The sequence below is a fragment of the Chlamydotis macqueenii genome, chromosome 5, assembly GCF_036417535.1.
Source record: "Chlamydotis macqueenii isolate bChlMac1 chromosome 5, bChlMac1.mat, whole genome shotgun sequence".
Lineage (NCBI taxonomy): Eukaryota > Metazoa > Chordata > Aves > Otidiformes > Otididae > Chlamydotis > Chlamydotis macqueenii.
The window spans coordinates 54,740,774-54,760,373 of NC_141560.1; the positions used below are offsets into that span (position 1 = coordinate 54,740,774).

General features: G+C 39.4%; 1 protein-coding gene across 1 annotated transcript in view; it reads left to right on the plus strand.

The window, feature by feature from the left end:
- Positions 1 to 19,600, plus strand: part of SERGEF (secretion regulating guanine nucleotide exchange factor) — a 159,185-nt gene that overhangs the window by 27,754 nt on the left and 111,831 nt on the right. The window contains exon 9 of the mRNA XM_086748614.1: positions 8,178 to 8,338. Coding sequence (XP_086604740.1) covers positions 8,178 to 8,338 — 161 coding nt within the window. The remainder of the gene's footprint in view (positions 1 to 8,177; positions 8,339 to 19,600) is intronic.

Below are 19,600 nucleotides of genomic sequence, written 5' to 3' on the forward strand. Positions count from 1 at the left end.
TGATTTCTTAAATTTACTCTTTTTTGTTTGTTTGTTTGTTTGTTTAATTTTTTAAGTGATAGGAATGGGTCGCAGTGAGAAGCCACTTGTTTGCTGGATCATACGAGTCCCTGATTCTAGTGCTGTGAAATCCCTTAATTGTCCTGTTGGTTTGTCTTGCCCACACGCTTATGGTTAAATTGCTCACCAGATTTGGGGACATCTGATGTAGCTCAGAGTGGCAGAAATTTTGGCCCACTTGAAGAGTATAGAAGTTTTAACTGACAAATCTATAGCTATTGCAGGAGAACTGATGTGATGGTTTAGCCCTGGTCACCACACAGTTTTTCGTTCACCAACCCCCTCCCCAGCGGGATGGAGGAGAGAATTGGGAAGAAAGGAAAACTTAATGGATTGAGATGAAGACAGTTTACTAGAATAGCAAAGGAAAATGACAGTAATAACAGAATATAAGGATACTAAAATATACAAAATGAACAATGCACGATTTCTCACCATCCGATGTCCCAATGACCGATACAGCCCATCCCGAGCAGCGATCACAGAAACGAAACCGAGCAGCAAGCAAAGGAGCAAAAGGGAGCCAGCAAGGTAGAGGGAATGATGCCAGCGGGCGAGAGAGAGGGATGAATGCCAGGAAGGCCGATACACGGCCTAGCCAACCCCCACTCATATAGTGAGCATGACGTTTATGGCATAAAATAATATGTATGTACTCTCTTTAGCCAGTTTGGGTCAATTATTCTGTCTGTCTTTCTCCCAGCTTCCTACACCTGCACATTAGCGAGACTTGGAAAGCTGGACAGTGTCCTTGATCTCATTAGCAACAGCTCATATCATCAGGGTGTTTATCAACATTCGTCACATAGGACATCCAAACCACACTGGCTAGCAAGAGGAAAATTAACTCCATTCCCACCGAAACCAGGACAACCGATGATGTCCTTATGGTTCTCTTCCTGTGGCACTTGTGGCCTTTTGTTGCAGATTTAAATCTATTCAGAGGGTGCTTGGGAACCCTTGTGAACTGCAGCGTGTTGAGTAAATGCTCTGTGAACTGTTCTGAACTAGATCGATATTGCAACCTGTGGCTGCAGAGGGCTGAAAATGGCAACTGAAATGAGCTCTAATTTCCTATTGCTGACATCCTTGAAATGCTTTTGCTGTTTTGTCTGAATTTTCCTGAAGAGACATGACCTCAATGCTATGCATAGATTTGTGTTTTAGTGATATATTTTTAATAGCTATTATAAATGAATATGGAAAAAAAATCAGGAGCATGCCCTGTTACATAAAGATTTAGAAGTCTGTAAAGAGGTCATAGGAAGATGATGTGTTAGGAGATGTGGGCAGCTCTGGTACACTGAACCCATGTAAGAGGATGAAGGGGCCATTTGAACCTTTGTCAGAGCAGATAATGCTGCTTTGTAGTGAAAGCATGCACAGGTACAGGTGTTAGACTGTAGGTATGGTAGCAATGCCAGGTTTCCAGCTGCTGAATTAAAGCTGACTTCAGCCAAGAAAGAATTAGGAGTGGATTAATGTTTTTCTATAAGTTTGTCCTACACAGAGACTCTAGGTAGACTGGGAAGTTTCTCAGATGGTTGGAGGACATTAGTGATTGTCCTGAACGGCAGCAGAGATTTGTAGTTGTGGGAGAGGTGTTGGTTTGCCTGTTGTGGGGCAGGGAGGAGGCAGAGACAGCCTCCTAATGTCAGTTTTTAATACCTGCTCCTGTGATTTTTCATGTGAAAGGAAGCATTAGGAAGTTTATATAGAATTTCCTATTTCAAGTCTGAATGAGATTAAGCATTCAATGTGAATATCCAGAATTCATTTGAAAAGTAATTGTTAATGCAACCGTGAATTGAGATAGCCTAGATGAACTCTTTCATCTGTTATTTATGAAAGGATAGTTCAAAGCTTGCCTGGATACTGAGGAGAGACTTCAAGCAGATAATGTTAGTGTAATCATGATATTATCTTAAAACAGGAAAGCGGATATAAAGATGAATCTGAATCTAGTGAAAATAAGTAACTTCTAATATTCCTATTTATCTGTTGTGTTTTAATGAGAAACCGAACTTTTAAAAACTACAATGCATTTTTTTAAACTTACTAATTGTCTCTAAATAGCTATTAGGCTGTGCAGATTGATTAAGAAACGACTAAAAGGGAAATATGATGTGCTCTACAGCCTCAGCAGCACTGTAAAGCAGCACAGTAAGAGCTACAGTGTCAGGCAGGAAGCAACTAGAGGTGCTTTATGCAATGTTGCTGGCTTGGCAGTACTCCGAAGGTTGTGAACTTGTAATTTTGAAGCCATTCTCATCTGTCTATGCTTTGTGATAGTATAAGGACAGAAGGATGACGTGAAGAAAATACAGAGGAGCCTTTCTGATAGCAGAGTGCTAGTGTAGTGCTGCAAGCACTTGGATATGCACGTACCTTCATCCGTATTCTGCGAGGGATGTGAGCATGCGTTTCAGATGATTTGCTGCTGTATGTATACTAATGCAGACTGCTGTGTTTACAGTTCAAAGAGCAGGAGGAAACTAGATCTGTTTGACCATGTAGAATCTCAAATGATGTAGCATACTGTTGTATGTACTATTTGCTTAAGGGGCTGTTGGGAAGTTTTTCTTAAAAATCTTCTGACCTCTGTCATTTTCTTCTAGCTCTCTGAACTCCTGCACTGTTGGTTTCATTCAAGTTGTACACTGGAATGACACAGGATGCATGAATTATATAAAATCATAGAATAGTTTGGGTTGGAAGGGACCCTCAAAAGTAATGTAGTCCAACCCTCCTGTAAGGAGCAGGGACGTCTTCAACCAGATCAGGTTGCTCAGAGCCTCATCCAACCCAGCCTATCCAAATAGGCCACTATAAGGGTCTATTACTAATATCTATTACTCCTTAATTCCAAATGGTATTGAACCCTCTGGCCTTTAGTTGATGTAGCATTTGCCTGCTGGAAAAAAAAGAACGGTTGCAATGAAGTCATCTGGGATACTGTGGATGTTCACAGTTGAGGAGCTGAAGTGCCATTTGGAATTGAAGCCTCCAAGTTCAGAGCATGGCAAGATCCTTAGGAAGCATTGTTAGTATCTTAGAAGAACTGGAAAAGCTTTCCAGTGTTGTATGCTTTTCTTTTTTTCACATAAGTTGTAGAAATAACTCCTGCCTTTTGTGCCCTCTTACTGTATCAAGTCTGGTATAAAATAGCTCATTTTCTGATGCCTCAGCCGCTTCCATGGTTGATGTGCTCTGTCCAGTTGACTCATCACTGTGTATGTTTTTTTGACTTCTAATTAAAATCTGTTCTATTCTAATGTTAGACCAACACTCCTTGTCATATCACCCTTCACTCTTGAGTAATTCATCCTGCAACCTCCTTACTCTGTATGACTAATGTCTTTTTCTTAAATATTCTTAGAACATTTTAAAATACCATCTATATTATAAGCAGCACAGCAGCAATACCTCTCATTACAATTGCTTAACGCTTTCTGTCATAACTCAGTGCTTTCTTTTGCTTAGGATTTTGACGAGACTTTAACCTTTTTGGCTGGAATTTTCCATGCATTGGTGTTTGCCTCAGCCTGAAATTTCCACTTGAGACTGATCTTTTTGTTTGTTTGTTTGTTTGCTTGAAAATATAATCAGTATTTCATAGAGAAAACACTTCTAAATCAGCTTCTGTTAGGTTCTCTCACAGAAAAGATAGATTTAATTTTTTTTAAGGGATCCACAGGCAGATGTGTTTGGCTGAAAATTAGGAATGATTGACCATTAGCAGGAGACTGAGCATGGGAAAGGGAATGCTCACTAAACAGGAACGAGTCTAGGGAGTGAATTTCTGCTGATTAGGAGTAAAAACCGAGTTGATGAGCACTGAGAAGGAACTAGTTTGTTGACTAATATTTGGGCATTCAAGACATTCTTCCTAAAAGCGAAAAAAAATAATTTATTTGACTTTAATTTTTTTAATTGATGTTCTCCATGTTTGCCTACCAGTGACCACCTGAAACTTGTTTCCCTTATAGTGGCAAAAAAGAAAACGTTAATTACAATTATTTCTCTTTGTAAACAGGAACAGTTTGCGTTCTCCTAAAGGCTCTGTTTGGTTTTGCATGTGTAAGTAACTCTGTGCTTGCTCGTCCAGTGAAAGAAAATAAATCTGTGGATGGAAGGTGTTTTGTTGTAGCTAAGCTTTATTGCTGTCTGATTTTAATCCTTCAGATACACTTGCATTCCTCAGATCCACTGAATTTACTGAAATAATTTGCAATAATAGGGATGAGCATACTTCCAAGTCTTTGTAAGGCTGAATAAAACCATACTGTTTCCAGTTCTATTACTTCTGTTTCAAGTTGGTGTTACTGTTGAAATTTCAACCTAGTGCCTCAACAATTGATCCAATAACAGAATTGCAGAATGAACCTTAAGGAGACCTGTACCCATGGTGTAGTAGAAAAAAGACCAAACTTGTATAGACCCTGGCTCATAGAAAAAATACTAGATAGTGGAGAGGGAGTCTTTTTCCAGTCATTAATAAAGACACAATAAGCAGCTGATGGCAGTTAGACAAATTAATCCTGCTGAAAAGAGGGATGGTTTCTGAAAAGTAAAAACAGTTAAACATGGAGGCAGCAGCTTGAGGCAGATGATGGACTCATTAGCCCTTAATTCATAAGGGGAAATTAGGTATGCAATTTAGTTAGACTTCAGAGCAGGTGGTTGCAATGTTTTGCTCTGATCTTGCATCTGGGAAAGCTGTATAGACCACTGCTCTTTTCCCCACCTTTCACAAGCCCTTGGCAGAGAGGAACAAAATTCCTTGCTTTGCACAGAACTTACTCTTCAAATGGTGATTGTGTCAGCTGTTCCCTGGTTTCTGCTGGTCACTGACAGGGTGGGAAAATTATTTTCTCAATGAGTAGCTGATCAGGTGCGTGTTGGGATTTTAGGCTACCTTCATCTGAATCCAGACATGAGCACCCGACAATCCTTGAGACAATGTGGAGCAGTACCCTGATGGTGGAAAGGATCATTTTTGTTATGAGTGGCTAGTGTTTCTTGTTCATGTCTGGGTCCAGATGGAGCACCGGATTTCATAGGATCATAGAGTGGTTTTTGGATTGGAAGAGACCTTTAAAGGTCATCTGGTCCAAACCCCCTGCCAGGAGCAGGGACATCTCCAACCAGATCAAGTTGCTCAGAGCCTCATCCAACCTGGCCTTGAACGTTTCCAGGGATGGGGCATCCACCACCTCTCTGGGCAACCTGGTCCAGAGTTTCACCACCCTCATTGTAAAAAATGTCTTCCTTATGTCTAGTCTGTATCTACTGTCTTTTTGTTTAAAACCATTACCCTTTGTCCTGTTGCTACAGGTGCTGCTAAAGAATTTGTCCCCTTCTTTCCTATAAGGCTCCTCTAGGTACTGGAAGGCCACTATAAGGTCTCCCCGGAGCCTCCTCTTCTCCAGGCTGAACAGCCCCAACTCTCTCAGCCTGTCCTCATAGGAGAGGTGCTGTAGCCGTCTGATCATCTTTGTGGCCCTCCTTTGGACCCTCTCCAACTGGTCCATGTCCTTCTTATGTTGGGGGCTCCAGAGCTGGACGCAGTACTCCAGGTAGGATCTCACCAGAGTAGAGGGGAAGAATCACCTCCCTCGACCTGCTGGCCATGCTTCTTTTGATGCAGCCCAGGATGTGGTTGGCTTTCTGGGCTGCAAGCGCACATTGGCGGGGGAGCTTCTCGTCCACCATCACTCCCAAGTCCTTCTCCTCAGGGCTGCTTTCAATCCATTTTCCGCCCAGCCTGTATTTGTGCCTCGGATTACCCTGACTCATGTATAGGACCTTGTACTTGGTCTTATTGAACCTCATGAGGTTTGCATGGGCCCATTTCTCGAGCTTGTCCAGGTCCTTCTGGATGTCATCCTATCCCTCAAGTGTGTTGACTGCACCACACAGCTTGGTATCATCTGCAAACTTGCTGAGGGTGCACTCTATCCCGCTGTCTGTGTCATTGATAAAGATATTAAACAGTACTGGTCGCAGTATGGACCCTTGAGGGACACCACTTGTCACCATCTAGACATTGAGCCATTGACCACCACCCTCTGGATGTGACCATCCAACCAATTTCTCATCCACTGAGCAGTCCCCCCAGTCGAATCCATATCTCTCCAATTTAGAGAGAAGGATGCTCTTGGGAGCTGTGTCAAAGGCCTTACAGAAGTCCAGGTAGATGACATGCATAGCTCTTCCCTTGACAACTGGTGTAGTCACTCCATCATAGAAGACCACTAAGTTGGTCAGGCAAGACTTGTCCTTGGTGAAGATATTTGTCTGGGGAAAGAATTTTTTTTCCCCAAAAGTCAGATCTGAGAGGAACCTCTGCTGCCCCTATGTACAGGCTAGTGCTGTAGCCTGTGTGTGAGGATCTGGGTCTGTATTGTCAAATACATTGCTTGCCTTTCCAGAGGCCTTGCAGGTTGCTGATATTTTTGCCTGTGGTACTTGATGCTTTTGGCTTCTGAGAGTTGAAATGCTTTAGTTAGACTATGGTCCTTGGGATCAGTACAGCAATGTCTGGGTAGCACTTGAGAGCCTGTGATGTATTAATGATCTTACTAGATGTTACAGAAATTCTTTCTAGCTTTGAATTTCATAAAACTCAGGTTCAGTTCCTGTAGTTGATACGAAACAGAGCAGGCTGCCTGTCCTTTTCCAGTCCACTGGTAGGGTTCTGGATAGGTGCAGTGACCTGGTCTGATGTAAAAGCCTGAAGCTTAGTCTACATTTAAATTTGCGTGTATCGTACTGATGTAGGAGACTTCTTGCAACATTTTTGTAGCTGCAGATGTTTTTAGCAGAGATCTATGCGAATTGCAAAGTAGATATATTATCTGCAGAACAAGCATGTTTTTTAAACTGCAAACTGTTTTCTTAATCTCTGTTAAGGTATACTGGTACTCTTAATGAAACTTGTTTTATTGCTTTAACCTAAAAAAATGAGGCTGCTCTATTGAAAGAGCTCGCTTGTATTGAAAGTAGTATGTGACTGATCTTGACTTTTCCCTGAGCTGCTAGGAAGCTCTAAAGTAAGAAAATGTTTGTGCCCTTGAGAGAAAAGGACAACTAATTTTATCACTTAATTATTTCAGAGGAAGCATTATCAGTGAACTGAGAGAATGCATCTGAAAAATTACTGCAAAGGTTGGAGTAAAAGATACCACTGTTAGCAGATTTCCAAGAAAAATCTGTATACTTCTCCTCTGTTTAAATATACGAAGTTAGAGGTTTCCATTTTGTTTACGAGATACATTATCAACTTAAACCCCACGAACTAGCAGTGCCCACCTGGTTCCCCTTCATGACAGTTTAACAGCACCCAAAGGAAAAGGGAGGTGTTCAGGTTTCCAAAAGTTTGTGTTATGGCACGTATTAAGAAAACCCTTAGTTGTCATCTTTGGGTGGTGTGACCTGTACCCACAGCTTCTGACCCCTCTGTGGGATATGTCTGTACTGGCTGACAAGAGGAGAAGTGTATATGTTGAAGATGACTTGCTTTACTTGATCACATTTTCCTCAAATCCACATCTTATGACGTGATGACTTGAGTTCAATGCTGGAGGAGAGTTTGAGGCCTGGCTGAAGTGCGTACTTAATTAAAGGTCATTGCAGGCTTCCTTTAACTGTATGTTAAATAGAGGACATGCGATGGATGAGTCTAGGCAAAGACTGGGAATAGAGAAGAATCTTTTATGTTTCAGAATAAACGGTTTTGTGTGTTTCTGTTAAGCTAAAAATATGTCCTTTGTGTACCCAAAGTGTATACATTGTGTGCAGAGTGTCCAGGTTATGCAGCTTTACTGATATGGTTTCACTTATAGCCCAGGCCACCCTACAGATGTTATTCTGATAGAAAGCAAGTTAATGAAGTTTGAGTAACTGCGTAGAAGTACATTGTAATATGTCCTTACCTATTTTTAATGTTTTTTTCTTCTGCTCCTGGAAGTAAGTTTTCAGTAAGTTTTTGAAGCTTTAGATAAGATGCATTAAGAAGCTTTAGATAAGATGCATGTTGTTCTAGTTTTGAAGTGGTATCCAGATGTTCCAGGAACCTAGTGAATAAGTAATCTTGAAATGTGTTTTGTGTTTAGAAACTGGCAAGGTATTCACCTGGGGCAGAGCGGACTATGGGCAACTTGGAAGGCACACAGTGGTTCCTGATGGGCAGGAGGCGTGCATGGCATCTGAACAACGCTTGGAGCTGTTGTGTAACATCCCTGTTTCAGTGCCTTGCCTAAATGGAGCATCTCAGGTAAAGAAGAAAATTACCATTTTTCTCCTTTTTTTTTTTTTTTATGCATTCAAATAATCAGAACAACTTCCTAACAGACCCTTTTCAAATGCTGCAGCACAAGCCGTGGCTGCTCTTCCTGTAAGCTCAGAAATGAATACAATTCAATTATTTCAGATTTCTTAGAAGGCTTTTGCATTGGGAAACAGATTTTTCCTTGGAATCAGAGTTACCATTGGTAGAAGGTGCCAAGTTCTCTCAGGTATCAATGTGTGCAGGAGATAGTTGCACCTGCAATACAGCCTAGCAGATGAGCTGCGCAGTTGCAGCACTGCTTTTGTTTGAAGCCCTCTGTAACAGTTTAGCCAATGGCCATTCTCTAGCTGATAAATAATAATGCCACAGCTTCTAGAATATTCTCTACCTTATAACATCCTTGAGTGATATTGGAGGCTTTCTTTTCATATGACTAATTTGATACAAAATGATTGATCCTTAAGCACAAAGATGACCAGAAAGAAAACTTTACTCAAGTTGTTTGCTGTATCCTAACACAACATGCAACCTGTACTGCCTACAAGCCATTTTCTTGGCTTTTTAGTGGCTGAGAGGCAGCATAGGGCAATTGGCCTGTTGGCAGGCAATGTGCAGCTCCCATCTGGGCAGATAACAGATCAAAAGATACACCTCTTCCTGTGAGGTAGCTGGCAGTCAAAATGCAAGGGGTAAGTACAGGTTGACAACTTCAGCTGCAATGTATATACTGCATCTCCACCTGCTGGTAGTCTCCCACGGTGAGACTTTGGTTAGAAGAGTCAGCCTTCTGCCCTTTCCCATCATCAGTGTTCTGTGAATGTGTGCACTCACGGATGTGAAGTGGAGCTTCAGACACCAGGACATTGCAGTAATGAATAATTTGTTTAGTCAGTGTTGACTCCACTGAGTCTCAAACAGCTTTCCTACCCATTCTGAGATGGGTGGCCCTGTTTTTGTCACTACATATCTGTAGAGAACATTGTTGTTGAATCTGTTTCATGTTGTTTTTCATCTGTGCTTTGGGCAGTGCCTTGAGTATGTGGTTCTGTCATTTCTTGTACAATACAAAACCAAGGCAGCCATAGCTTTGTGCACGGGAACTTAAGCTTTGCAGGATGAGTGATCCATGAAGGTGCAGGAAAGGGATGCATTCAGATACATTCCTTGAAAAGAAAGGAGAAAATCTTCATCTTCTTTCTGCTACCCTCAGTGCTGTTCCTCCTTGTAGACTTATGAGACACCTGATTTGAGTGATTAGCAACGGCAGTGTTCTGGAGCAGGCATCATTCTTTGCAGAGCTAACAGCATGAAGATGATTTAAGAGTGTGATCAAGAGCTAGCATCATTTGTACCCTAAAAGGAGCTGTGTTGATGAGAAAAGGAAAAAACAGATAATAAGAGCCTAAATTGCTTCACTTCAAGATTACAAAATAATGACAGAACTAGAATTTGTCCTTAAAAATCCATTACATTGCAGTATATAGGCTATGCAGAGGGTGAGCTGGTTTTAATTTACACACAAGCTATCTCTATTGTCGTATGGAGACAAGGTATGATTTGAGAGCTGAATTAAAAGTAGTACAGAGAAGATGAGTTCTTTTCCGTATTTACCTTGAATTAACAATTCCAATTTGCATGTTTAATGTGGAGAGCCAGTTTAACAGTTGAGGATTACAACTAATGATTTTTATCCATTGTCTGTTTTTATAAATAACTTCTAATGATTCAACTAATTTTTGGCAAAGTTGTGGTCTGCTGATTGTATCTGCACTTCAGTTAATATTGTTAAAACCAAAATGGAGAAACTAATCTAAGGATTAGAGGACAGTGTAAAAGGCACACTCATTTACCTCAAGGACAAAGCAGTAGACTTAACCTTGTGTGCTGCTCCTTGTCTCCGTGGCTTACCTGCTTTCTCCACCAAAGACCAGGGATTCTCCTTTCTTTGAGCTGAAATTGATATAGTGTCTGTGTGTGTCTACCACTCCAAAACCTGATTTTTGAAGTGTTGTGGGTGACCTATTCTATTGTGAGTTTGATTTCATCTGACAAACTCATTTGGAAGCATTGACCTTGAGAAATATTAGGACTTTTTTTCTCTCCACTGAAACAATGGAGGAACAAAAGCCCAAGTTTTAGATGGTTAGCTACTAATCTGAGTATGTCTTCCTGGCAGCTTTAAGAGAGAGTGTGGACATCAGGTTCCTGGAGTCTCATGTGTTTAAACTTTTTGAATTATGCAACTGCAGGACTATTTATTATTTTCTTCTCAGTGCTTTGGTGCGTAGCCACCATGGAATAGGATGAGGCACTGAAAAGAAACTTCAGGCTGTAGTCGAAGTCAGTTGTGCATGCAGTGCTCTTGTGTTGTGGGGTGTCCTTGATTGGACCTCTTCAGAACATCTGACTCATCTGCTGCCTGGTGTGCATTCATATCCACCGCTCTTTAGATGAAAGGACAATTAAATACAAATGGCCTGAAATATGATGAGCCTCTGTATTTAGCAAATGCTACAAAGACCTGGTTTGATGTTTCCTCCTTGTGAAAATGCTTTTCCAGTCTGTTTGATATTTTTGGTTTTAATAGCTACCGTTTTACTGTTTGTGGTATGTGCAGCACGTCATTTACATTGCAGCAAACATTTGCTGCAGCAGTAAGCAAGTGAGAAGTCATTGTGCAGTGCTGAATATTTCTTGTTAAACTGGATGGACGGACTACAGTCATTTTGGATATGCAGCATTGTTCACTTGAAGCCATGTTTTCATCATATCCTTTCTCTAATTAAAGCAAGCTATGCTAGATTACAGTTTTCTGAGGAGGGAGATATGAAATTTCAGTTAAGAAATGTAAAAAAAATTGTGTCACACTGTCACTTTTGAGTATGTGTTTTCTTGGGCTTAATTTCCTCCTCAGTTTTACCATCACCCAACTTAAGTCTTTATGGTGGATGTAGGGGCCAATTGTTTCAGGGAATGAAAATAACTGGTGGACTTATGGCAACCTGTACCTGCTGTGTTTATTCTGATCCTGCTGAGGTTCATAATTCCAGTGTGTGTGTTCATCCCAGTGTGTGTATGTTTGATTTGGATCCTCTGCATTCAGGGAATGCCATGGTGAATACACACGTTCTCATGGCCTTTTGCAGCCACAGTGTATTGCCACTCTTTTCAGTGCAGTAATCTGTCTCTTTTGTTTTATTTAAGTATTTGAAAGATACTTTGGTTTTAGTATATTCTTGTGGTCCCGTCCCCCTCCCCCCAACCCTCCTGAAATCTACTGATCTAGATGATCTAGTGATTCTTCGTGAGGAGAAACCCTATAGAAGGAGAGGTAAAGGCCAGCTCGTCTTTTACTGAGAGGTTTGTGAGGTCCTTCTGGACCAATTAATTATCATCATTCTTAAGTGATGTGGAGATTCTCACTGGCTAAGCAAGTAGTGCAGTGGGGTGGTTTTTTTGAATTGGTGTTTTTTATAAGTTGGTCTTGATCTATGTCCTTTGCGAAGCAGCATTGTTGAATTTTCCTTGATTGGTGCAGGTTGGTTTTGTTATGCTATTTTAAAGATACAAATACAAAACCAGTGATGTTTAATATTTAATATTCTTTATTCATATTTAATATTCTTTAATATTCTTGCAAGAGTGGAAATTAAGTTCTTGGCTTATCAATACATTTTAAGTGACAATAAAGGAAAATAAAGGCCTGGAGAAACGGATTCTGAGTACAACTCACTGTGCAAATGAGAAATTGCAATTAAGCATGAAAATAGAGACCAAATTGTTGGAATTATCATTAGGGAAAAAAAACCACCCAACCAAACAGGATGCATCAAAAGAATTAAACTGCAGTCTGCATATGAAATACAAAGTCTGTGTGACATTAGGTGTGTTTGTGTGATCTGCATGCCCGGTGTAGAGGAATAACAGTAATCTCGGCAACACTGCAAGAAAATTGGGAGGAGTTTACAGTTATACCCCAGGAAATGAGGAGGCAGTATTTATTGCTTAGGTCAGTTGGTTCTCCCTGTTGTTCTCCTAGCAGGAAATTGAGAGCAGTAACAAACTGTTGAAATTCAAATGCAACTTTTTGGCTGGGTAGCCATCCCATTTATCCTGTGCTTTTCTTATCCTGTTAAGACATGACTGTGGTTTGCAAAGAATATCTGGCCTGGGTAGAGGCCAGATAACATTTAACACTCATAGCAAAGTTATTTCTGGAAGTTGGGAATATCAATGTATTAGGCAATAGAGGTTACTCTGGAAATATTAGTCTGCTCCATGAAAACTGTAACCTAGTCACAATTTTATTGTAAATAATTTGGTGGAGTGAAGCTCGGCTACTAGGTGAGAGGATGGGGAGCTTTTCTTTCCTGTTCTCTGTGTGGTTCTAAGCTGAGCCTAGATCACCAACTCTAGGTGTGTAATTTTTGGAAAGCAAAGAGGAGATTTGTTCTCAGCACTGTGCTTCCCATCATGCGTACAGATTTCTCTGCAGCTGGCATTGCAGAAAGAGAGATGGGAAATCAAATTCACACTCAGTGAATGGCAAAGGAAAACTCCCGTGCCAGACAGTGTATGCTTTGTGACTACAAACTAGAGGTTTTCCAGTTATCACTTTTGCAGATGAGGGTTGGTTTAAAATGACCGAAATTGCTCTGCTGAGGTTGTACTGTAGCACCGAGGTGGCAGCCAGAGGTCAGGCTGCTTTGTCATCTCTATGGGAGACCACAAAGGGTTGATTTGGCTACAGTTTGGGTGAAGTAGGAGAGGACAGATATGAGATGAAGTCAGAAGTTGGAGACCCACCCAGCATGTGGTGACTGGGGTGTTATAAATGTGAGTGTGGGTGAAGCCTTGATCTTCATAACTCATAAATTCATTCTCCATTTCATAACGTGTTGCAGTTAGAATTCCAAATTAATACCTCACTTGGAGGTATCAGGGAAATGGAAAGAGACTAAAACTACTTGCAGCAGTAGCCATGGTTTGTGCAGACATGTATGAGCTGTCAGTAGTGCAGCCCTAACAGTGAGACCAAATTGGCAGCTGTATTTAATGAGCCTATTAGCAGCAAAATGATGCATCTAAGTTATCTTGTTTGTAGCTCTGTGACCTGCATATGCTCATACTATGTTCCTTAAATTAAAAATACTGAGTGGATCTCATCTTTCTGTATGGATTGTTCTAGTAACAGTGCACTGTGACTGCGACACTCTGAGCTCAGAGAAAACTTGTGATCCAGCTCATTGCTCCCCTGAAGTGTTTTTTTTTTTTTTTTGCACCAACAAATGGCATGACAATATGCTAGAGCCATTCACATGCATGATGCAGTGAATGCCTGCTAATCAACCACGCAGAGTGCTGCAAAATTGCTAAAAAATGTACTCAGTGTTAAGACATAGCCTCTGTGAGCAGCAGTCTTGGAAGGTGACAACTGTTAGTGAAGAAATCCAGTTCACTGATGTGAACTGAAACACTGACCTTGTTTCAGTTGCCTTGCTCCTCCATGAGGAGCCTAAACAGAAATGTTTCAATGTGAAAAATATCCATCCTAGTTTGAGGTGAATCAGGTCTAACCCAGGGCATGTGCATGGACGTGTTCCAAATCCAAGTGAAAATATGGTTAGAAGCAAGAGGTTGGTGGAAAAGGCCCTAAAGCATGCAGTTTTTCATTCTCAGTTTGTCATTAGAACTGTTACAGAGAAGAGATTAAGAAATCAATGCAGGCTAAAACGAGAGAAAATCAATAAGAAACTGTAGTGAGCTGGAACAAAGCTATCAATTCACAGCGTTCACTGTGAAGAAATCTCATCTATACCTCCTTTTATGGATGGAAAAACAATGTAAAAATAATGATTTGGTGTTAGATTAATTCTTTTTTTTTACCTGGCTGACCCCAGAACTTTAGGTCAAGAAACTTCTGTTTTAATGCTACTTATGTTTCCTTTTTTTTCTATTGTGTTGATGAATTTAATGGCAGGTTCTGTAACAATAGAAATCTTAAAAAACCAACCAAACAAAAAAGTGAAAAAATAGTCAAGGAGAAATGTATTATTTAAGTTAAATTATTAAGGAATTTGATGGAACACTCTCTTTAATTGTTTAATTTTTTATATTAGTAGAAGTGACTTCATTAGTTTGTCATTGTTTTTCTATCTCCTTTTCTTAAGAAGAGTGTTACTTCTGAAAAGTTACTCCTTAGTAGGTAGTACATCACTGGAGAACATGCTGGGCTGCTGGGTGGTGTACTACAGATGAATGAGATGGGAGAGATCTTAGTAGTTCCAGCTCTACTTGTTTATTGAGTTGTTCCATGGGTCCTGTCAAACTCATTTGCCGCTGTGGGACCATAAACTTACTGAGGCAGTGCTGCTTTGGCCAGCACATAGACTGCTTCTCCCTGCTTTTAATGTAAGGATTTTGGATTTGGTTTGAACTTTCGTTAAGCTTGTATTTTTATGCCAGTGATGGTGTTTGTTTTCATTTGTCTGATGTTTCCAGCTTTCACTTATCAATGAGTCATTTAAGCTGGAAGCCCTGCCAGTCTTTCTGGCCTTTGTGCTTATGTTGTAAGTTAGTATAAAGCTACTGCTTAATGAAAGATGCAGAAAAGAGAGAAGCTTGTGTTTCTGCTGTGATGCTTAAAGTTGTTGCTATGTCACGGCACACAGCAAGTTTCAAAGACTAGTTTACTGGGTAGCCTACTAAATGACAGGTACCTGTTTGTCCTCCTACCTGGTGGCTCATCTCCTTGTCCTGTTGGCTACCTTGCCTCTAATTTAAACTGAAGTTGTCAAAGGCAGAAGGTACCTCTGAACTCTGTGTGTTTTTCATGTGGTCTAATACAGCCTGTGCCTTTGCCCCTGCCCTGGCATTCGACCAAGAGAACTTGCTTCTGAAAGGAGGAGAAGGAAGGAGAAGAAAAAGTAAAAATGATGCATATAATCCTATGAGGACAAAAATAATAATCTATCTCCTGTTTTAAAACTTGCCTAAGGGTTTATTCTTGGTCTCCTGGCAGTTGATTGCCAAGGTCTCTATGAATTCAGTTGATATCACATGTAATCAGATACCAGTAAAGATTGCTAAGACCTATGGTCCTGTTGATGCCTTATAGGTTTGTTTTTTTTTTTTTTTTTTAATCATAGAAAAAAACAAATAAAAACCTTGTAGAGAAGTTTTAAAATTGGAGAAAAAAAATTGGTAGTTCCTTAGAGGTATGGTTCCAGAAATGTGACCTCCTACATTTTTCCCCTTTAGCTCCCATTTTCCCATTCCTTCTTATCTTCCCAGATGTAAACAATCCCTTCCTTCGTAACAAGTGCTTAGGGAGCCAGCGAGAAGGTCTTATGATGTTTTTGTTTTTCCAGAACATTGTTTGGCATAACGTTTTTGCTCTTAAGTGTTAAATTAACAAATATTAAATAACCAGTTTTCCTACTGGTTATTCCTACTTCAGTGGAAATTGCTTCTGTCCAGCTTTTTTAAGTTGCCAGGGTTGATTTCACAGTTTGAAAGTGTGAACTCATTCAGAGCCTTGAAAATCTGAGACCTTGTTTTATTTCTATATAAAGAAAAATAAAAAACAAATTAAAAGAAGAGAAAGCCAGGCTCTGCTGGACCTTTCAAGAGTTTATGAGGGGGAAGAGATGAAAGCCATCTAACAAACTTTGTCAAACAGATTTCGGCCACTTGAATCCAGACAGATATTATGGTGTCTAACATTTGATGAAGTGCTATGACAAGATGCATCGCAGGTGTGTGTAACTATGCAATTCCTTCACTGCTTTTGTATATGCCAAGATGTAGTACTTTGTGTTTATAAGTTCTTTGTTCTCTGTACAGATGCAAGCATAGGATATGATTTTTAATTCTTGAGTCTTATTCCTGTCTCATGTCTTGTCTGTTTTGTCCCCTATTTTGATTTCTCATGGCTTTCTGTTTTTGTTTTTGGCTTTTTTTTTTTTTTAATGTCTGTATGGAGGAAAACACTTTTTCTTTGGTAGTTTTGGGAAAAGGTTTATGACTTAAACACACAGAAGTAAATTCCAGAAATAGCAAACAGTGAATTGATTTTTTTTTTTTCCTTTGACTTCTTGATCTGCTACTGCACCTTTTTAGGATTTAAACACTACAAAGAAAAGATTAAGTCATCTTGATTTTTCCTAAAGATGCATTACTCGCTGTGGTAATACAGTTAAAATGAAAAAAGGAGCACATACTTTTAGAACAACTAGCTGTGTATTTATAAAAATTCAGACTATAATTGGCTTACAATTGTAAAAAAAAAATAGTGATTTTTGGGAGCACAGATACAAGAATTTTTCCGTTTTGTGAGGAAATAAGAATAGGAAATGAGATAGAAAGCATCACAAGGTTTTTAATTATTGTGGATGTTTCAAATTATTGGTTTAAATGTATTTCTTCCTTACCATGAAAACCATATAAGGAGATGGCTTTTCTCCTCCAGTGCACGTCAATGAAGTCCTTCCAGTTTGCTCAGTGGACTGGATCATTGCGGCTGCTGCAGTACCATGCGAGCAGAAGTTTTTCACCTGGCTGCATACAAGCCTGCTGAGATCAAGCAATGTTTGTGGCATTATGTGAGCCTGTAAGTCTTGCCATTAGGTCTTCCCTGGGAGGAAAATAATAGTTTGGGCTCAGCTGTTGTACCTGGGGTGGCAAATTCAATACGTCAGACTGAGCAGTGTTTTGTAGTTGGTTTTATGCTATCAGAATGCCTTGAATACTCAGTGGATGAGAAATACAAGTGAAATGAATGTGTTTGCTGGAGAAGAGAGATATAATCTTGATTATTCATCTTCTGCGGTTGTCATATATATATATATATTTAAAATATATATATATAAAGCTCTGCAAAATCAGCTTCTTAAAAATCTGGTCCAATTTGCAGTTTAGCGTACAGCCATAGCTAGAGAAGGTGCTTTGGGGCCTGCGGAAGGGCAGAAGTGGTTGAAGTGTTTCTGAACTTAGGTCTGAAAAGCATTACAGCAACTTCCCATGTTGGCTGCTGGAAGGTTGGTCACATACAGAGGTTCCATGCACTGTATTGTTGGTTGCTCTGATACCATCTTGCTTAATACAGTATATGATATATAAGGGATTCTGCTGCGGGTTTATGAGGCAAATGTGTTTCTCAGCATCTTCTATTTAGAGAACTTGGCAAAAGGCAAGCTTTTCACCTTAAGCGATCTGTCTTCAATACTGGTATAAAGAACTGATTCAAGTCCAAAGTCTTTATTTGATCCTACCCTTTGTTTCATGCTCTTGAATGGATTGTTGGACAAGGAGAACATTTATTAAAACAATTCTTATTTCTAACACTGATATGGGTATTTGAGAGCATAAGTCTTATTATCAATGAGCTTATCTTGATCTAATAGGTGTCAACTTGTCTTTTGAAAATTTAAATTTGTCATATTTGAAAGGATTACTTTGAAACTGCATGCCAGTTTCCTAAGAACACACAGATTGATTTTTGCTTCACAGTGAATCTAATGTTTTCATTGGGAATGCAAGTCACAGGTTGTGGTGGGAGGGGATGTTGTCAGTCTTCAGAAAACAAAAATTCACAATCTTCTCTTTTGCTATTTCATGGCACCAGTTGTGGTTTGATTCTTAATTCTGTTTTAAAAGAACACAAAGTATTATTTCATGGTTATTATATCATGTGGAAATGAAAGTAACCTTAAACAAATGAGAAAATGGAAATCTGTGATGACAGTCACTTTTTAAGTTTCATTACATATCTCTAAGACTTATTCCTCTTTGATACTGCTGATTGTACTCAGTATTTTTATCCAGGATCTCCATTAAGCAGAATTGAGGTGAAGAAAAATGTAGAGACTTGTAGAAATGCTTTTACATGGTCAGGTGTAAAACTTTTGATGGAGTTTTTCTGTATTTAGTTTAGATGATAGACTGAAATCTCCTAAACAGAATGTAATGTTAAGATGTACAGCTTCATAAAATGAGAGAATACTTGGAACAGAGTAATAGAAGGCTCTCTTTAGGCTCAGCAGTTTGCATTAAATCTTATAGGATTAAGTTGCTGTCTTTGATTTTCCTTGCCACAGCAAGTCTGAAAAACAGACTTCTTGGAGGAGCACGAAAAGCAAAATGCTTGTGTCTTTTTACTTAAAGATTAAGATAGTATTTGTGAATTATGGTGATGCTATTAATAATCTTAAGATACAATTGTTTTAGGTTGCTAAGAAGCTGTTCAGAAATATGAAATAGGATATTATGTGAATTTAATATCTTTCATGTTTGAGAGATAATGTGTTCTACTCCCACCTCTTCAACAAATTAGGACAGTATAGTATCCTGCTTTGCTTTTCTGCATGGTGCCTGGAGACATCTACAATAACTTGTGGCCAAATGAGTCAGGAGTGTGCTAAGACTGACAGTATTCAGGGTCTTCAAGGATGACTGGTTTTGTGTGTGAGGCCTCCGTTTGCAGTCAGATTGGCAGAAAGCCATGAGAAAAGAGCATTTATTCATTTGTGTTGAGTTTGTGCTCAGCATGCCATGCCAGAGAGAATTCTAATACAGTCATTTTATCTGAGGACTTCAAATTTAGTAATGCTAAGTACATGAGAGACTATGATATACCACCGTTGAAATGAAATACACATTCCAGGTTGCTCTTTCAATCTTTTTTTGCCTGTACTCTCCCCCTTTCACTTTACTTACTGACAGCTTCTTTTAGATACCTGTGCTACTACAGGGATTTGAAATTATGCTGCTGCTTACTATCTTTTTGGCAACATGCTTCTGAAACATCTCTTCTCATTCCGTGAGACTGCCTGTGCTTTCTCTTTGAGTCTGGTGACTGAAAGAGAAATGCTTTGCTTTCTCTTCTTTTGTTATTGCAGGGCTAAGTACTCAATTTTGATAGTTTGAGAAATCTGGACCAAATTCTGAAATCCTTTTATTCATGTTAGATAAATGTGATTCATTGTGATACACTTGTGTTGTATGCTTATAGATTTATTGAGAAAAATGTATAATATGCCAAATAATACTCATGCTTGGATTCCATTTTTAAATTTTCTTTATTATTCAATACTATATATTGGCTGATATTCAGGGAGAAGATGAATCAAAAACATTAAAATACTTGGAACGGTGATGCTAAATTAGTTTTATGTTTGAGCTAACAAAAATGAATCTGAATTCTAGATTTACTTTTCAATGAGGGTATTTTAGTGTTATTCACTTAAT